Here is a 13,539-nt window from a genome sequence, read left to right as displayed (position 1 = left end):
GACGGAAGTGTCTTGTCATTCTGATGAGCGCGACCAGTCTGTGAACAATTGAAACGTCCTGTGTGCTTTTTCCTCCTGTATAACAGGTTAGTTTTGGTGAATCAACTCACTGAATAATATCCATGTGATCTTTATAAGTTTAAGTACACATTCTGATGGTGGAGCCAAACTCTAAAGTGTTTGTGAGTTGTAGTTTGTATTTGTGAATGAATCCAGTGCACAGCTGTAGTAATCAATACAAAAAGGCGACGCGAGTGCGCAATGTTTATATAGGAACTTCTGATCCTAATTCAGACTCTCAAATTAGAGCTCCCGTTTTCTTATTCATTTTATAATGTATATTTGTATAATGTGTGTGTTCTGAAATAGTGACAGAGAATAGAACAAGAATGGACAATTCAACCCTTAACTCAACAATGAGTAGATGAGTGTTATGTGTGTGTATATGTGTAAATAAATGAACACTGAAATTCAAGTATTTATTGTATTTATTTATACATATATATTTATATATATATATATATATATATATATATATATATATATATATATATATATATATGTAATAAAAAAAAATATATATATAGCTAGAATTCACTGAAAGTCAAGTATTTCTTATATATATATATATATATATATATATATATCTTAACCACGCCCCCCGCCCCACCCCCGACCACGCCCCCCACCCCCCGAAATCGGAGGTCTCAAGGTTGGCAAGTATGGACCTGTATCATATTTTTTCATGTCAATATGAACAGTGCAGTTCTAATTTCTCAATTCCTACCCAGGCCTCTTTTGTATGTGGATATGAATCTTATATGTATACAATGCCACTGCAGTAGGAAGGCTTAGGTTTTTGCTTGAGACTTTTATTAGTAGATTGCACAGTACAGTACATATTCCGTACAATCGACCACTAAATGGTAACACCCCAATAAGTTTTTCAACATGTTTAAGTCGGGGTCCACGTTAATCAATTCAAGGTCACATTCATCCAACCAATACGTCATCAAAAAGCAAATAGCGTCATAATTATTCACCAAAATAGACAATTGCAAAATAAATAGTTCACAAATGAGCAGAAAACAAGCAAAAAATAATGTTTTAAGAACGCACGTGAATGATTCAACACTCCTGTCTTTGTCCACATACACGCTTTTCGACATGTCTGGATCTCTGCTCACACTGCCAATACATCGCCTTTTGTCCATCCATCTTCTTCCGCTTATCCGAGGTCGGGTCGCGGGGGCAGCAGCCTAAGCAGGGAAGCCCAGACTTCCCTCTCCCCAGCCACTTCGTCCAGCTCCTCCCGGGGGATCCCGAGGCGTTCCCAGGCCAGCCGGGAGAGATAGTCTTCCCCGTGGCCTCCTACCGGTCGGACGTGCCCGAAACACCTTCCTAGGGAGGCGTTCGGGTGGCATCCTGACCAGATGCCCGAACCACCTCATCTGGCTCCTCTCGATGTGGAGGAGCAGCGGCTTTACTTTGAGCTCCCCCCGGATGGCAGAGCTTCTAACCCTATCTCTAAGGGAGAGCCCCGCCACTCGGCGGAGGAAACTCATTTCGGCCGCTTGTACCCGTGATCTTGTCCTTTCGGTCATGACCCAAAGCTCATGACCATAGGTGAGGATGGGAACGTAGATCGACCGGTAAATCGAGAGCTTTGCCTTCCGGCTCAGCTCCTTCTTCACCACAACGGATCGATACAGCGTCCGCATTACTGAAGACGCCGCACCGATCCGCCTGTCGATCTCACGATCCACTCTTCCCCCACTCGTGAACAAGACTCCGAGGTACTTGAACTCCTCCACTTGGGGCAAGATCTCCTCCCCAACCCGGAGATTGCACTCCACCCTTTTCCGGGAGAGAACTATGGACTCGGACTTGGAGGTGCTGATTCTCATCCCAGTCGCTTCACACTCGGCTGCGAACCGATCCAGTGAGAGCTGAAGATCTTGGCCGGAGGAAGCCATCAGGACCACATCATCTGCAAATAGCAGAGACCTAATCCTGCAGCCACCAAACCAGATACCCTCAACGCCTTGACTGCGCCTAGAAATTCTGTCCATAAAGGTTAAAGTTAAAGTACCAATGATTGTCACACACACACTAGGTGTGGCGAAATTATTCTCTGCATTTGACCCATCACCCTTGATCACCCCCTGGGAGGTGAGGGGAGCAGTGGCTGCGCCCGGGAATCATTTTGGTGATTTAACCCCCAATTCCAACCCTTGATGCTGAGTGCCAAGCAGGGAGGTAATGGGTCCCATTTTTATAGTCTTTGGTATGACTCGGCCGGGATTTGAACTCCCAACCTACCGATCTCAGGACGGACACTCTAACCACTAGGCCACTGAGTAGTGAGTATGTATGAACAGAATGGGTGACAAAAGGCAGCCTTGGCGGAGTCCAACCCTCACTGGAAACGTGTCCGACTTACTGCCGGCAATGCGGACCAAGCTCTGACACTGATCATACAGGGAGCGAACTGCCACAATAAGACAGTCCGTTACCCCATACTCTCTGAGCACTCCCCACAGGACTTCCCGGGGTACACGGTCGAATGCCTTCTCCAAGTCCACAAAGCACATGTAGACTGGTTGGGCAAACTCCCATGCACCCTCAAGGACCCTGCCGAGAGTATAGAGCTGGTCCACAGTTCCACGACCAGGACGAAAACCACACTGTTCCTCCTGAATCCGAGGTTCGACTATCCGGCGTAGCCTCCTCTCCAGTACACCTGAATAGACCTTACCGGGAAGGCTGAGGAGTGTGATCCCGCGATAGTTGGAACACACCCTCCGGTTCCCCTTCTTAAAGAGAGGAACCACCACCTCGGTCTGCCAATCCAGAGGTACCGCCCCCGATGTCCACGCGATGTTGCAGAGTCTTGTCAACCAAGACAGCCCCACAACATCCAGAGCCTTAAGGAACTCCGGGCGGATCTCATCCACCCCCGGGGCCTTGCCACCGAGGAGCTTTTTAACTACCTCGGCAACCTCAGCCCCAGAAATAGGAGAGCCCCGGGGTTTAAGTCGGGGTCCACGTTAATCAATTCAAGGTCACATTCATCCAACCAATACGTCATCAAAAAGCAAATAGCGTCATAATTATTCACCAAAATAGACAATTGCAAAATAAATAGTTCACAAATGAGCGGAAAACAAGCAAAAAATAATGTTTTAAGAACGCACGTGAATGATTCAACACTCCTGTCTTTGTCCACATACACGCTTTTCGACATGTCTGGATCTCTGCTCACACTGCCAATACATCGCCTTTTGTGTTCACTTTGTATTTAATTAGCAACTACATGCATTACCCAAGAAACACTTCCTGTCTTGCACTAACAATGTGTACCGTGTGGGAATTCAGGACACTTTTGTACCGAACCAAAAAATATGAACTAAAATACATTTACCATTACACCCGTCGTATATAGAGGGGTCTGACTCTGAACACTTGCTAAATGTAGCAACTAAGGCTGAAACGACGCGTCAACGTCATCGGTTACGTAAATATGTCGACGCCGTTTTTGTGCGTCGGCGCGTCGCATATTTACGTCACACTACTGTCATGGCGGAGCGCAAAGCAGACGATGCGAGCGAGGGGAAAAAAGCACGCCAAAAGTCGTCAAAAGTGTGGGAGTATTTCAATTGTATGCACACTGTGTCGAGCGGAAATGGCCTATCATAGCAGCACAACGGCTATGAACGAACATTTGAAAAGAAAACCCCCGACAGCGTTCTTGCCATCACCATCAACAAGTCAATCGTCCGCGTGCGTATACGTTGTCATTATTACACAAAAACATGAATGTGTCATTTGTATCTGCGTTGTAAATTCATAAACTAAAGCACCGTTTCGCTCTGAGAGGCGCGTTTGGCGTGCCTGTTCAGTGTTTACAAAGACGCGCTCCTCTTTAACGCTGTGGAGAGGCGGCGGCGGCCAGCCAGCGGCGAGGCGGGGCGCGCCGGGAGCGACGCCGCAATCGTGCCCAGGTGCGCGATCCGCGCAGTTGGAAGAGAAAAGACTTTGTGTAAAATTAAAAGATTGTAAACCTGGCAAAGCCGTCTGGCGTTCAGTCTGTCGGTCCTGAAAGAACCCCACGGCACAAGACGTGTCACAAACGCTAACGTTAATTAGTTGTGCAAATACCTTTTACAACATTAACAGTTACATATACTATGTACAAACCAACAATTAACTTTCACTTTAATCATACTATCATTGTTGTGTTATTAAGCAAAATAAGCAATACTTTTACTTTTGTTGAAATGTTTACACTGTACACTTTTTTGTATTGGATGTTTAGATTTATTTTTGCACATTTTAGCAAATAAGCAATACTTTTACTTTTGTTGAAATGTTTACACTTTTTACAGATTATTTCCGTTTTGCACTTTTTTGTATTGGATGTTTATCTTTATTTTTGCACATTTTAAAGCAAAATAAGCAATACTTTTACTTTTGAAATGCTTATACTATTCCAGAATATTAAGATTTGCACTGGATGTTTACTTTTATATTTGCACATTAAAAAGCAAATAAGCTACTTTTAATTTTGTTAAATGTTAAAAGTTTTAAATGTTTACATTGTTACAGAATATTTTGTCATGTTGTTGTCAATGTTGACTGACTAGTGGCCATACTTTTTTTTTTTGTAAATAAAAGCTATGCCTTTTGAAAAAACTGGCCTACATTTATTTTTTCCTCTTCATTTTAAATAAAAATAAAAAAATCGGTAAAAGGAAAAATAATCTATAGATTAATCGAAAAAAATAATCTATAGATTAACCGATTAATCGAAAAAATAATCTATAGATTAATCGATAGAAAAATAATCGTTAGCTGCAGCCCTACTGCCAATACATCGCCTTTTGTGGCACTTTGTATTTAATTAGCAACTACATGCATTACCCAAAAAACACTTCCTGTCTTGCACTAACAATGTGTACCGTGTGGGAATTCAGGACACTTTTGTACCGAACCAAAAAATATGAACTAAAATACATTTACCATTACACCCGTCGTATATATAGAGGGGTCTGACTCTGAACACTTGCTAAACGTAGCGACAAAGTTGCAAACTTTGCAACACTGCTCCATTCTGCTATGTATTTTTATTATCTGGCAGAGCGGGTGCATATTAGAGGCAACCATTTATGGCGTAGTGGCGGTCCAATTGTATTGGTAGCAGCAAGAAATGCATGGGAAACACCATCCGTACAATAATAATAGTGCATACAAACGCACACTGTGGACATACACTGTCATGTCATTTACAAGAGTTCTTTTTTTCCCTCCTGTCCTTATCTTTATGGGGTTAAATCACATTGCTCTGTGGGAACATGGAGATAACTTCTCCATTCGGCCTTAACTCCTACTTACATTGGTTTGGTTTTTCCCGTATAACCATTATGGTGTTGCACTACCTCTTGACTACTGTTCTAACAGTGGAAAAATAAAGCACATTGAGCTTTTCAGGATCATGTGGCATGTCGGAATAATCGATGTGAAACAACAGCCTGCAGCGGAGTGTACACACAGCCAGTCAGCTGCAAGATTTCCAACATGCATCAACACTTTTTGCCTTTTGACCTCCAAACACCGAATGCAAGGCAACAAATAGCAGCCATCTGGACTGTAATTTGTAATGTGAAAGACACACAAACATATTTCAAGACCTAATTCACTTCACCTGCAACGAACATAGCATCAACATGGAGGGCACAGTGTTCAAAACTTGAACTGCATAGATAAAACATTTGAAATCCTGGGTTTTGCCCCCATGCAACATTTATTCCGCCTACTTTTCGCTACGACTACCGAGCTGACATCCAATCGCCTTACCATCCGGGATGACTACGGGTGTCTCGGCTGTCTCTGCCAAAGAATCGGTGGAGCGCGAGGATGACTCCCTCTTGTGCCTCCTGGAACTCTTCCTGTCACACATTAGCCCGAAAGAGTCTACCTCGCTTTGCCTTCCTTGGACTCTTCCTCACAGCCACTGACTCAGGGCCTTCTACTCTCGGACCAGTCGCATTCATGCACCTGAAAACAGTCCAGTCCTCACTATTCCTGCACCTGAAAACAGTCCAGTCCTCACTATTCCTGCACCTGAAAACAGACCAGTTTCACTATTCATGCACCTGAAATCAGTCCAGTCCTCACTATTCATGCACCTGAAATCAGTCCAGTCCTCACTATTCCTGCACCTGAAATCAGTCCAGTCCTCACTATTCATGCACCTGAAAACAGTCCAGTCCTCACTATTCCCGCACCTGAAAACAGACCAGTCCTCACTATTCCCGCACCTGAAATCAGTCCAGTCCTCACTATTCCTGCACCTGAAAACAGTCCAGTCCTCACTATTCCCACACCTGAAAACAGTCCAGTCCTCACTATTCCTGCACCCGAAATCAGTCCAGTCCTCACTATTCCTGCACCTGAAACCAGTCCAGTCCTCACTATTCCTGCACCTGAAAACAGTCCAGTCCTCACTATTCCTGCACCTGAAAACAGTCCAGTCCTCACTATTCCTGCACCTGAAAACAGTCCAGTCCTCACTATTCCTGCACCTGAAAACAGTCCAGTCCTCACTATTCCTGCACCTAAAAACAGTCCAGTCCTCACTATTCCTGCACCTGAAAACAGTCCAGTCCTCACTATTCCTGCACCTGAAAACAGTCCAGTCCTCACTATGTCTTTGCTCTGTTGTTTTGGAAGGTAGCGTCCAGTGTGCTGCACTCCCTCCCGCTACGCCAACGCCAATCAATTGAGCCATGGCTAAGTTACACGCACTCCCACTCACAGATATATATTGTTGTAGACATAATCAACAGAGGGGAGGGGCCTAAACACATATTATCCAGCCCAAAAAAGGAAGTTCAAAGGTAAACTGGGCTGCAGCAAAACATTTGGCTTAAAGCTATCAGATGGTACGTTCCAATATATACATTCCAGTGTTTCCCACAGGACAGGCATCTATTTGTGGTGGTGTGGTCGGGGGACGGGGGGTGACGGCGGCAGCGGCGATGACCAAGAAGAACGCGGAGTTGGAATATAAGTACAACACTTTATGTACATATTTAGCTCATTAAAATTACCGACTGGAAGGCGAGAAACACTTTATTTCAACAGACTCTGGCGCCGTACCTGTCGTCAAAACTCCAAAGACCGACTGCACAGTTGCGCTAACAAAATAAGAGTCTCAGAAAGCTGGCGTGCACAAGCAAGCAAGCTACGGAGTTTGCCGACAATGTATTTCTTGTAAAGTGTATACAAAGGAGTACAGAAGCTGGACAAATAAGATGCCAAAAACCAACCACTTTCATGTGGTATTGGACAGAAAGGAGGACTTTTTTTCTCCTCCATTCGAAAATGCGGACGTTATCAGCACCACTGTCTGATTCCATCAGGTAATACACCAACTTATATTCTTGTCTTCATGAAAGAAAGGAATCTATATGTGTTAAACATGCTTGTATTATTTTTAAACACCTTTAACTTGTTAACAATATTAACTACCGTATTTTCCGCACTATTAGCCGCACCTAAAAACCACAAATTTACTCAAAAGCTGACAGTGCGGCTTATAACCCGGTGCGCTTTATATATGGATTAATATTAAGATTCATTTTCATAAAGTTTCGGTCTCGCAACTACGGTAAACAGCCGCCATCTTTTTTCCCCGTAGAAGAGGAAGTGCTTCTTCTTCTACGGCAAGCAACCGCCAAGGTAAGCACCCGCCCCCATAGAAGAGGAAGCACTTCTTCTTCTACTGTAAGCAACCACCCGCCCCCGTAGAAGAAGAAGAAGCGCGCGGATATTACGTTTCATTTCCTTTGTGTGTTTACATCTGTAAAGACCACAAAATGGCTCCTACTAAGCGACAGGTTTCCGGTTCATGAAAAGACGCAATCTCTCCATCCGCACACGGACTACTATTTCACAGCAACTGCCTAAAGACTTTCAATAAAAGCTGGCTACTTTCCGTGCATATTGTAAAAACAAGATAGCTGAAAAAAAGATCCGGCCAGAGAACATTATCAACATGGACGAGGTTCCACTGACTTTTGATATTCCTGTGAACCGCACTGTGGATACAACGGGAGCACGTACGGTGAATATTCGCACCACAGGGAATGAGAAGTCATCCTTCACTGTGGTTCTAGCTTGCCATGCTAATGGCCAGAAACTTCCACCCATGGTGATATTCAAAAGGAAGACCTTGCCAAAAGAGACCTTTCCAGCCGGCGTCATCATAAAAGCTAACTCGAAGGGATGGATGGATGAAGAAAAGATGAGCGAGTGGTTAAGGGAAGTTTACGCGAAGAGGCCGGGTGGCTTTTTTCACGCAGCTCCGTCCATGTTGATATACGACTCCATGCGCGCCCACATCACGCTGGTTTTTAATATATTATTAAAGTTTGACTGACCTATCTGACTGTTTTTTTGACATTCCTTTAGCGCAGTTAGATGCGGCTTATAACACGGGGCGGCTTATAGGTGGACAAAGTTTTGAAATATGCCGTTCATTGAAGGCGTGGCTTATAACCCAGGGCGGCTTATGGTGCGGAAAATGCTTGTATTATCTTTAAACATCTTTAACTTGTTAACAATATTAACTATATGTATTAAACATGTTTGTATTATCATTAAACACCTTTAACTTGTTAACAATATTAACTATATGTATTAAACATACTTGTATTATAATTAAACACCTTTAATTTATTAACAATATGTGTTAAACATGCTTGTATTATCTTTAAACACCTTTAACTTGTTAACAATATTAACTATATGTATTAAACATACTTGTATTATCATTAAACACCTTTAATTTATTAACAATATTAACTATATGTGTTAAACATGCTTGCATTATCATTAAACACCTTTAACTTGTTAACAAAAACCTATATTTCATAAATAAGTAAATATAAATTATATATATGAATGAGGTAGATCCCCACGACTTGATCAATTGAAAAGTAGCTCGCCTGCAGAAAAAGTGTGAGCACACCTGAGTTACACCCATCTGAACAGGTCAACCACCTGTTTAAAGCCCGATCACAGTTGAAATCTTGAAATGAAGGGCCTTTAATGGCCAAAACATTAACCTGGACAACATTTTAACAGCTGGTTGGCTCAGATTTTATTATTTTCATTGCATTCACATGCTGCAGTGGACAGTGGACAATTTAGCTTCATTATTAATGCAGTATCTGAAGCACCGTCTCCACGTGTGTTTATTGACAACAGGGTTATAACCTGGACACGTTAGCTCGTCGGTATGGTAACACGTGACGTGACAACAGCGGCGGTGTTAATGAAGCAGCGTCAGGCTGCTCACCGTCAGTGAAACGCTCGGTGAAATTGCGGATTAACGTTAAATATATGACGAGCCGCGAGCGATGCAGCTATAACCTATCTACCTACAACCTATATTACCCTCGTATTTTGATCCGGTCGGTCCGTTCTTTTACTCCGCCGTCGTCTTCTTCTTCTGGCCCACCAGGTGAATTAAGTGCTATTGGCGGAGTTACAATGCATAGTAGGCTACCGCCACCTACTGCACCGGACTTGTAACTACAAGGTACATTCACAGACAGAGTCCCATTGCTTTTATGAGCGGTCGAGCGAGTCAAAAGCCGAAAAATCCATTTGTGGCGGACGTAATTCTTTCGTGGCGGGCCGCCACAAATAAATGAATGTGTGGGAAACACTGCATTCCTACTGTATATACACATTGGAAGCGGGAAGGCAATCAAATGCACCAAAGAGTTGTAGAGCTTGATTGAATCTCAAAAAAATAAATAAAATCAATTCTTCATCTCTCCCTTGGGCCTCACTGGCCTATTCTGACCTAGGAACAGGAGGGTTATATTGACCGACATTTAACACCAGTTGGTTTTTATTCATGTTTTTATTTATTTTTTAAACATTGCATTTTAAGCTATTTTAAGTATATATTTACAGGTTTCAGACCGTGGTTTCTATAAAATTAAAGTCTCTATATTAACTTGTCTCACAGTAGCTGTTTTTCAAGAGAAGATTGCCCTCTGTAATACACAAACGATTAATAATAACCAAATGCCATCCATCCATCTTCTTCCGCTTATCCGAGGTCGGGTCGCGGGGGCAGCAGCCTAAGCAGGGAAGCCCAGACTTCCCTTTCCCCAGCCACTTCGTCCAGCTCTTCCTGTGGGACCCCGAGGCGTTCCCAGGCCAGCCGGGAGACATAGTCTTCCCAACGTGTCCTGGGTCTTCCTCGCGGCCTCCTACCGGTCGGACGTGCCCTAAACACCTCCCTAGGGAGGCGTTCGGGTGGCATCCTGACCAGATGCCCGAACCACCTCTGCTCTGCTGCTCCTCTCGATGTGGAGGAGCAGCGGCTTTACTTTGAGCTCCTCCCGGATGGCAGAGCTTCTCACCCTATCTCTAAGGGAGAGCCCCGCCACCCGGCGGAGGAAACTCATTTCGGCCGCTTGTACCCGTGATCTTGTCCTTTCGGTCATAACCCAAAGCTCATGACCATAGGTGAGGATGGGAACGTAGATCGACCGGTAAATTGAGAGCTTTGCCTTCCGGCTCAGCTCCTTCTTCACCACAACGGACCGATACAGCGTCCGCATTACTGAAGACGCCGCACCGATCCGCCTGTCGATCTCACGATCCACTCTTCCCTCACTCGTGAACAAGACTCCGAGGTACTTGAACTCCTCCACTTGGGGCAAGATCTCCTCCCCAACCCGGAGATGGCACTCCACCCTTTTCCGGGCGAGAACCATGGACTCGGACTTGGAGGTGCTGATTCTCATCCCAGTCGCTTCACACTCGGCTGCGAACAGATCCAGTGAGAGCTGAAGATCCTGGCCAGATGAAGCCATCAGGACCACATCATCTGCAAAAAGCAGAGACCTAATCCTGCAGCCACCAAACCAGATCCCCTCAACGCCTTGACTGCGCCTAGAAATTCTGTCCATAAAGGTTATGAACAGAATGGGTGACAAAGGGCAGCCTTGGCGGAGTCCAACCCTCACTGGAAACGTGTCCGACTTACTACCGGCAATGCGGACTAAGCTCTGGCACTGATCATACAGGGAGCGGACTGCCACAATCAGACAGTCCGATACCCCATACTCTCTGAGCACTCCCCACAGGACTTCCCGAGGGACACGGTCAAATGCCTTCTCCAAGTCCACAAAACACATGTAGACTGGTTGGGCAAACTCCCATGCACCCTCAAGGACCCTGCCGAGAGTATAGAGCTGGTCCACAGTTCCACGACCAGGACGAAAACCACACTGTTCCTCCTGAATCCAAGGTTCGACTATCCGGCGTAGCCTCCTCTCCAGTACACCTGAATAGACCTTACCGGGAAGGCTGAGGAGTGTGATCCCACGATAGTTAGAACACACCCTCCGGTTCCCCTTCTTAAAGAGAGGAACCACCACCCCGGTCTGCCAATCCAGTGGTACCGCCCCCGATGACCACGCGATGCTGCAGAGTCTTGTCAACCAAGACAGCACCACAGCATCCAGAGCCTTAAGGAACTCCGGGCGGATCTCATCTACCCCTGGGGCCTTGCCACCGAGGAGCTTTTTAACTACCTCAGCAACCTCAGCCCCAGAAATAGGAGAGCCCACCACAGACTCCCCAGGCACTGCTTCCTCATAGGAAGACGTGTTGGTGGGATTGAGGAGGTCTTCGAAGTATTCTCTCCACCGATCCACAACATCCGCAATAACTAAATGTTATATTCAAAACAAAAATGTATAGATCAGCTAATAACCTAATTTAATAATAAATAATTAATAAATACAGTAAAGATAATACACAATGAATTAGGGATGTCCCGATCCGATATTTGGATCGGATCGGCCGCCGATATTTGCCAAAAATTGCGTATCGGCAAGGCATGGGAAAATGCCGATCCAGATCCAGTCCGTGTTTTCCAACGCACCGATTTAAATAATACATTCCACTTTTCTGCTGCTCCCTAATTTCCGTTCCGCATTTTCCAGCACACCTTCAACACATCCACAGGTCTGTGGATCCTCACGCAGTTGCTTTTAGCTGCTGGCATTACACGACAAGCTCTTCTCACTCTTTTCTATGTCTCCCTCTCACAGACAGCAAAGCGCACCTTCTTACACACGTCACATACTGTCACGTCATACGTCACATACGTATACGTCATACGTCACATACGTATACGTCCTCTCCCAGCAGAGAGGTAGCAGCATGGCTAACGTTAGCTGTGATGCTAGCGCATCCGTGTGACCAACGTTCCCTCTTAAGGTGCGCGCCTGCGCAATTGCGCACTGCTCAAGCGTCCTCTGCGCATAGCAATTATATGCCACGCACAAAATCAAATAAAAAAATAAGCGCATAACAATTTTCGACATACGGACACGACAGAGAAAACAGTTTTTGTCATCATTGTTCAAATATTGTAACGTCTGTCGAGACGCTGATCTCCATTCGGCGCCACACGTCCACACCATCAAAATGCCGAGGCAAAAATGTCCACATCAACACCGTATGAAAAAATTAGTGAGTTTTTTTAGTTGTGATTTCCTTCTCTGCATGAAAGTTTAAAAGTAGCATATATTAATGCAGTATGAAGAAGAATGTTTTAATGTAGACATCGCCCAGCCCTAGTTCAATGATGCCATTTCTGTTTGTCATGTATAATTTTGTCTATTTTGTGTTTATCCTTGAATAAACAGGTCAGTTTCTTGTTACCAACCATTGCGTATTATTCAAACTCCCCTAATTCAGCTGGCTAGTTGTTATCAAGAGTACTAAAACCCTTTTCAACATGATTCTGACAACTAAGTAGGCTAAAGAACTTTAAACTTTAATACATGCTCGGATAGGCCAGTATCGGTCAGTATCAGGATCGGATCGGAAGAGCAAAAACAATATCGGTATCGGATCGGAAGTGCAAAAACCTGGATCGGGACATCCCTACAATGAATATACAGTGCATCTGCAAAGTATTTAGCGTTTTACTTTTTCCATGTTTTGTTATGTTATAGCCTTATTCAAAAATGTAATACATTTTTCTAATGACTAGAGTATTTTTTAAATGTTTGCAAACGTATTGAATAAAACAATCTCATATACATAAATATTCATGTTAAGGCGAAAGTGTTGCAAGCCCTACTCATTTCTTATGTTTGTTGTCAGTTAATGAGAACGATTTGGATAAGTTTAGCTACTACTAAGCTAAGCCATCATTGAATTTATAGTCTATTGTAACAACAACACAACTGCACATTTTTAGTAGCTTTTCTGGGAATGTGTGTGTATATACACACACTTCTTGTGTGTACAAGACAGCCATTAAGGCCTTTTTTCTTGGGCCGACAAATATTTTTTATTCATTATAATTAGTCATTGTGAAAAATATACTTTTTTGTAATATGTTCTTCTGAACCACTATTAGCATACTTGCCAACCTTGAGACCTAACGGGGGGGGGGGTTAAGATATATATGTATATATATAAGAAATACGT

General features: G+C 44.1%; 1 protein-coding gene across 2 annotated transcripts in view; it reads right to left on the bottom strand.

Annotated features, from left to right (window-relative positions):
- Window positions 1-13,539, bottom strand: part of prkacaa (protein kinase, cAMP-dependent, catalytic, alpha, genome duplicate a) — a 68,271-nt gene that overhangs the window by 28,217 nt on the left and 26,515 nt on the right. The window contains exon 1 of one of the 2 annotated variants that reach the window (XM_061982106.2): window positions 5,857-6,294. The exons of the other annotated variant lie outside the window; for it this stretch is intronic. Within the exon in view, the coding sequence (XP_061838090.1) occupies window positions 5,857-5,959 (103 nt within the window). The 5' untranslated portion in view covers window positions 5,960-6,294. Of the gene's footprint in view, window positions 1-5,856; window positions 6,295-13,539 lie in introns of those variants that run through there. 2 annotated transcript variants of the gene reach the window in all.

The sequence above is a fragment of the Nerophis lumbriciformis genome, linkage group LG24 (assembly GCF_033978685.3).
Source record: "Nerophis lumbriciformis linkage group LG24, RoL_Nlum_v2.1, whole genome shotgun sequence".
In the NCBI taxonomy this organism is placed as follows: domain Eukaryota; kingdom Metazoa; phylum Chordata; class Actinopteri; order Syngnathiformes; family Syngnathidae; genus Nerophis; species Nerophis lumbriciformis.
This window is presented reverse-complemented; position numbering and strand designations above follow the sequence as displayed.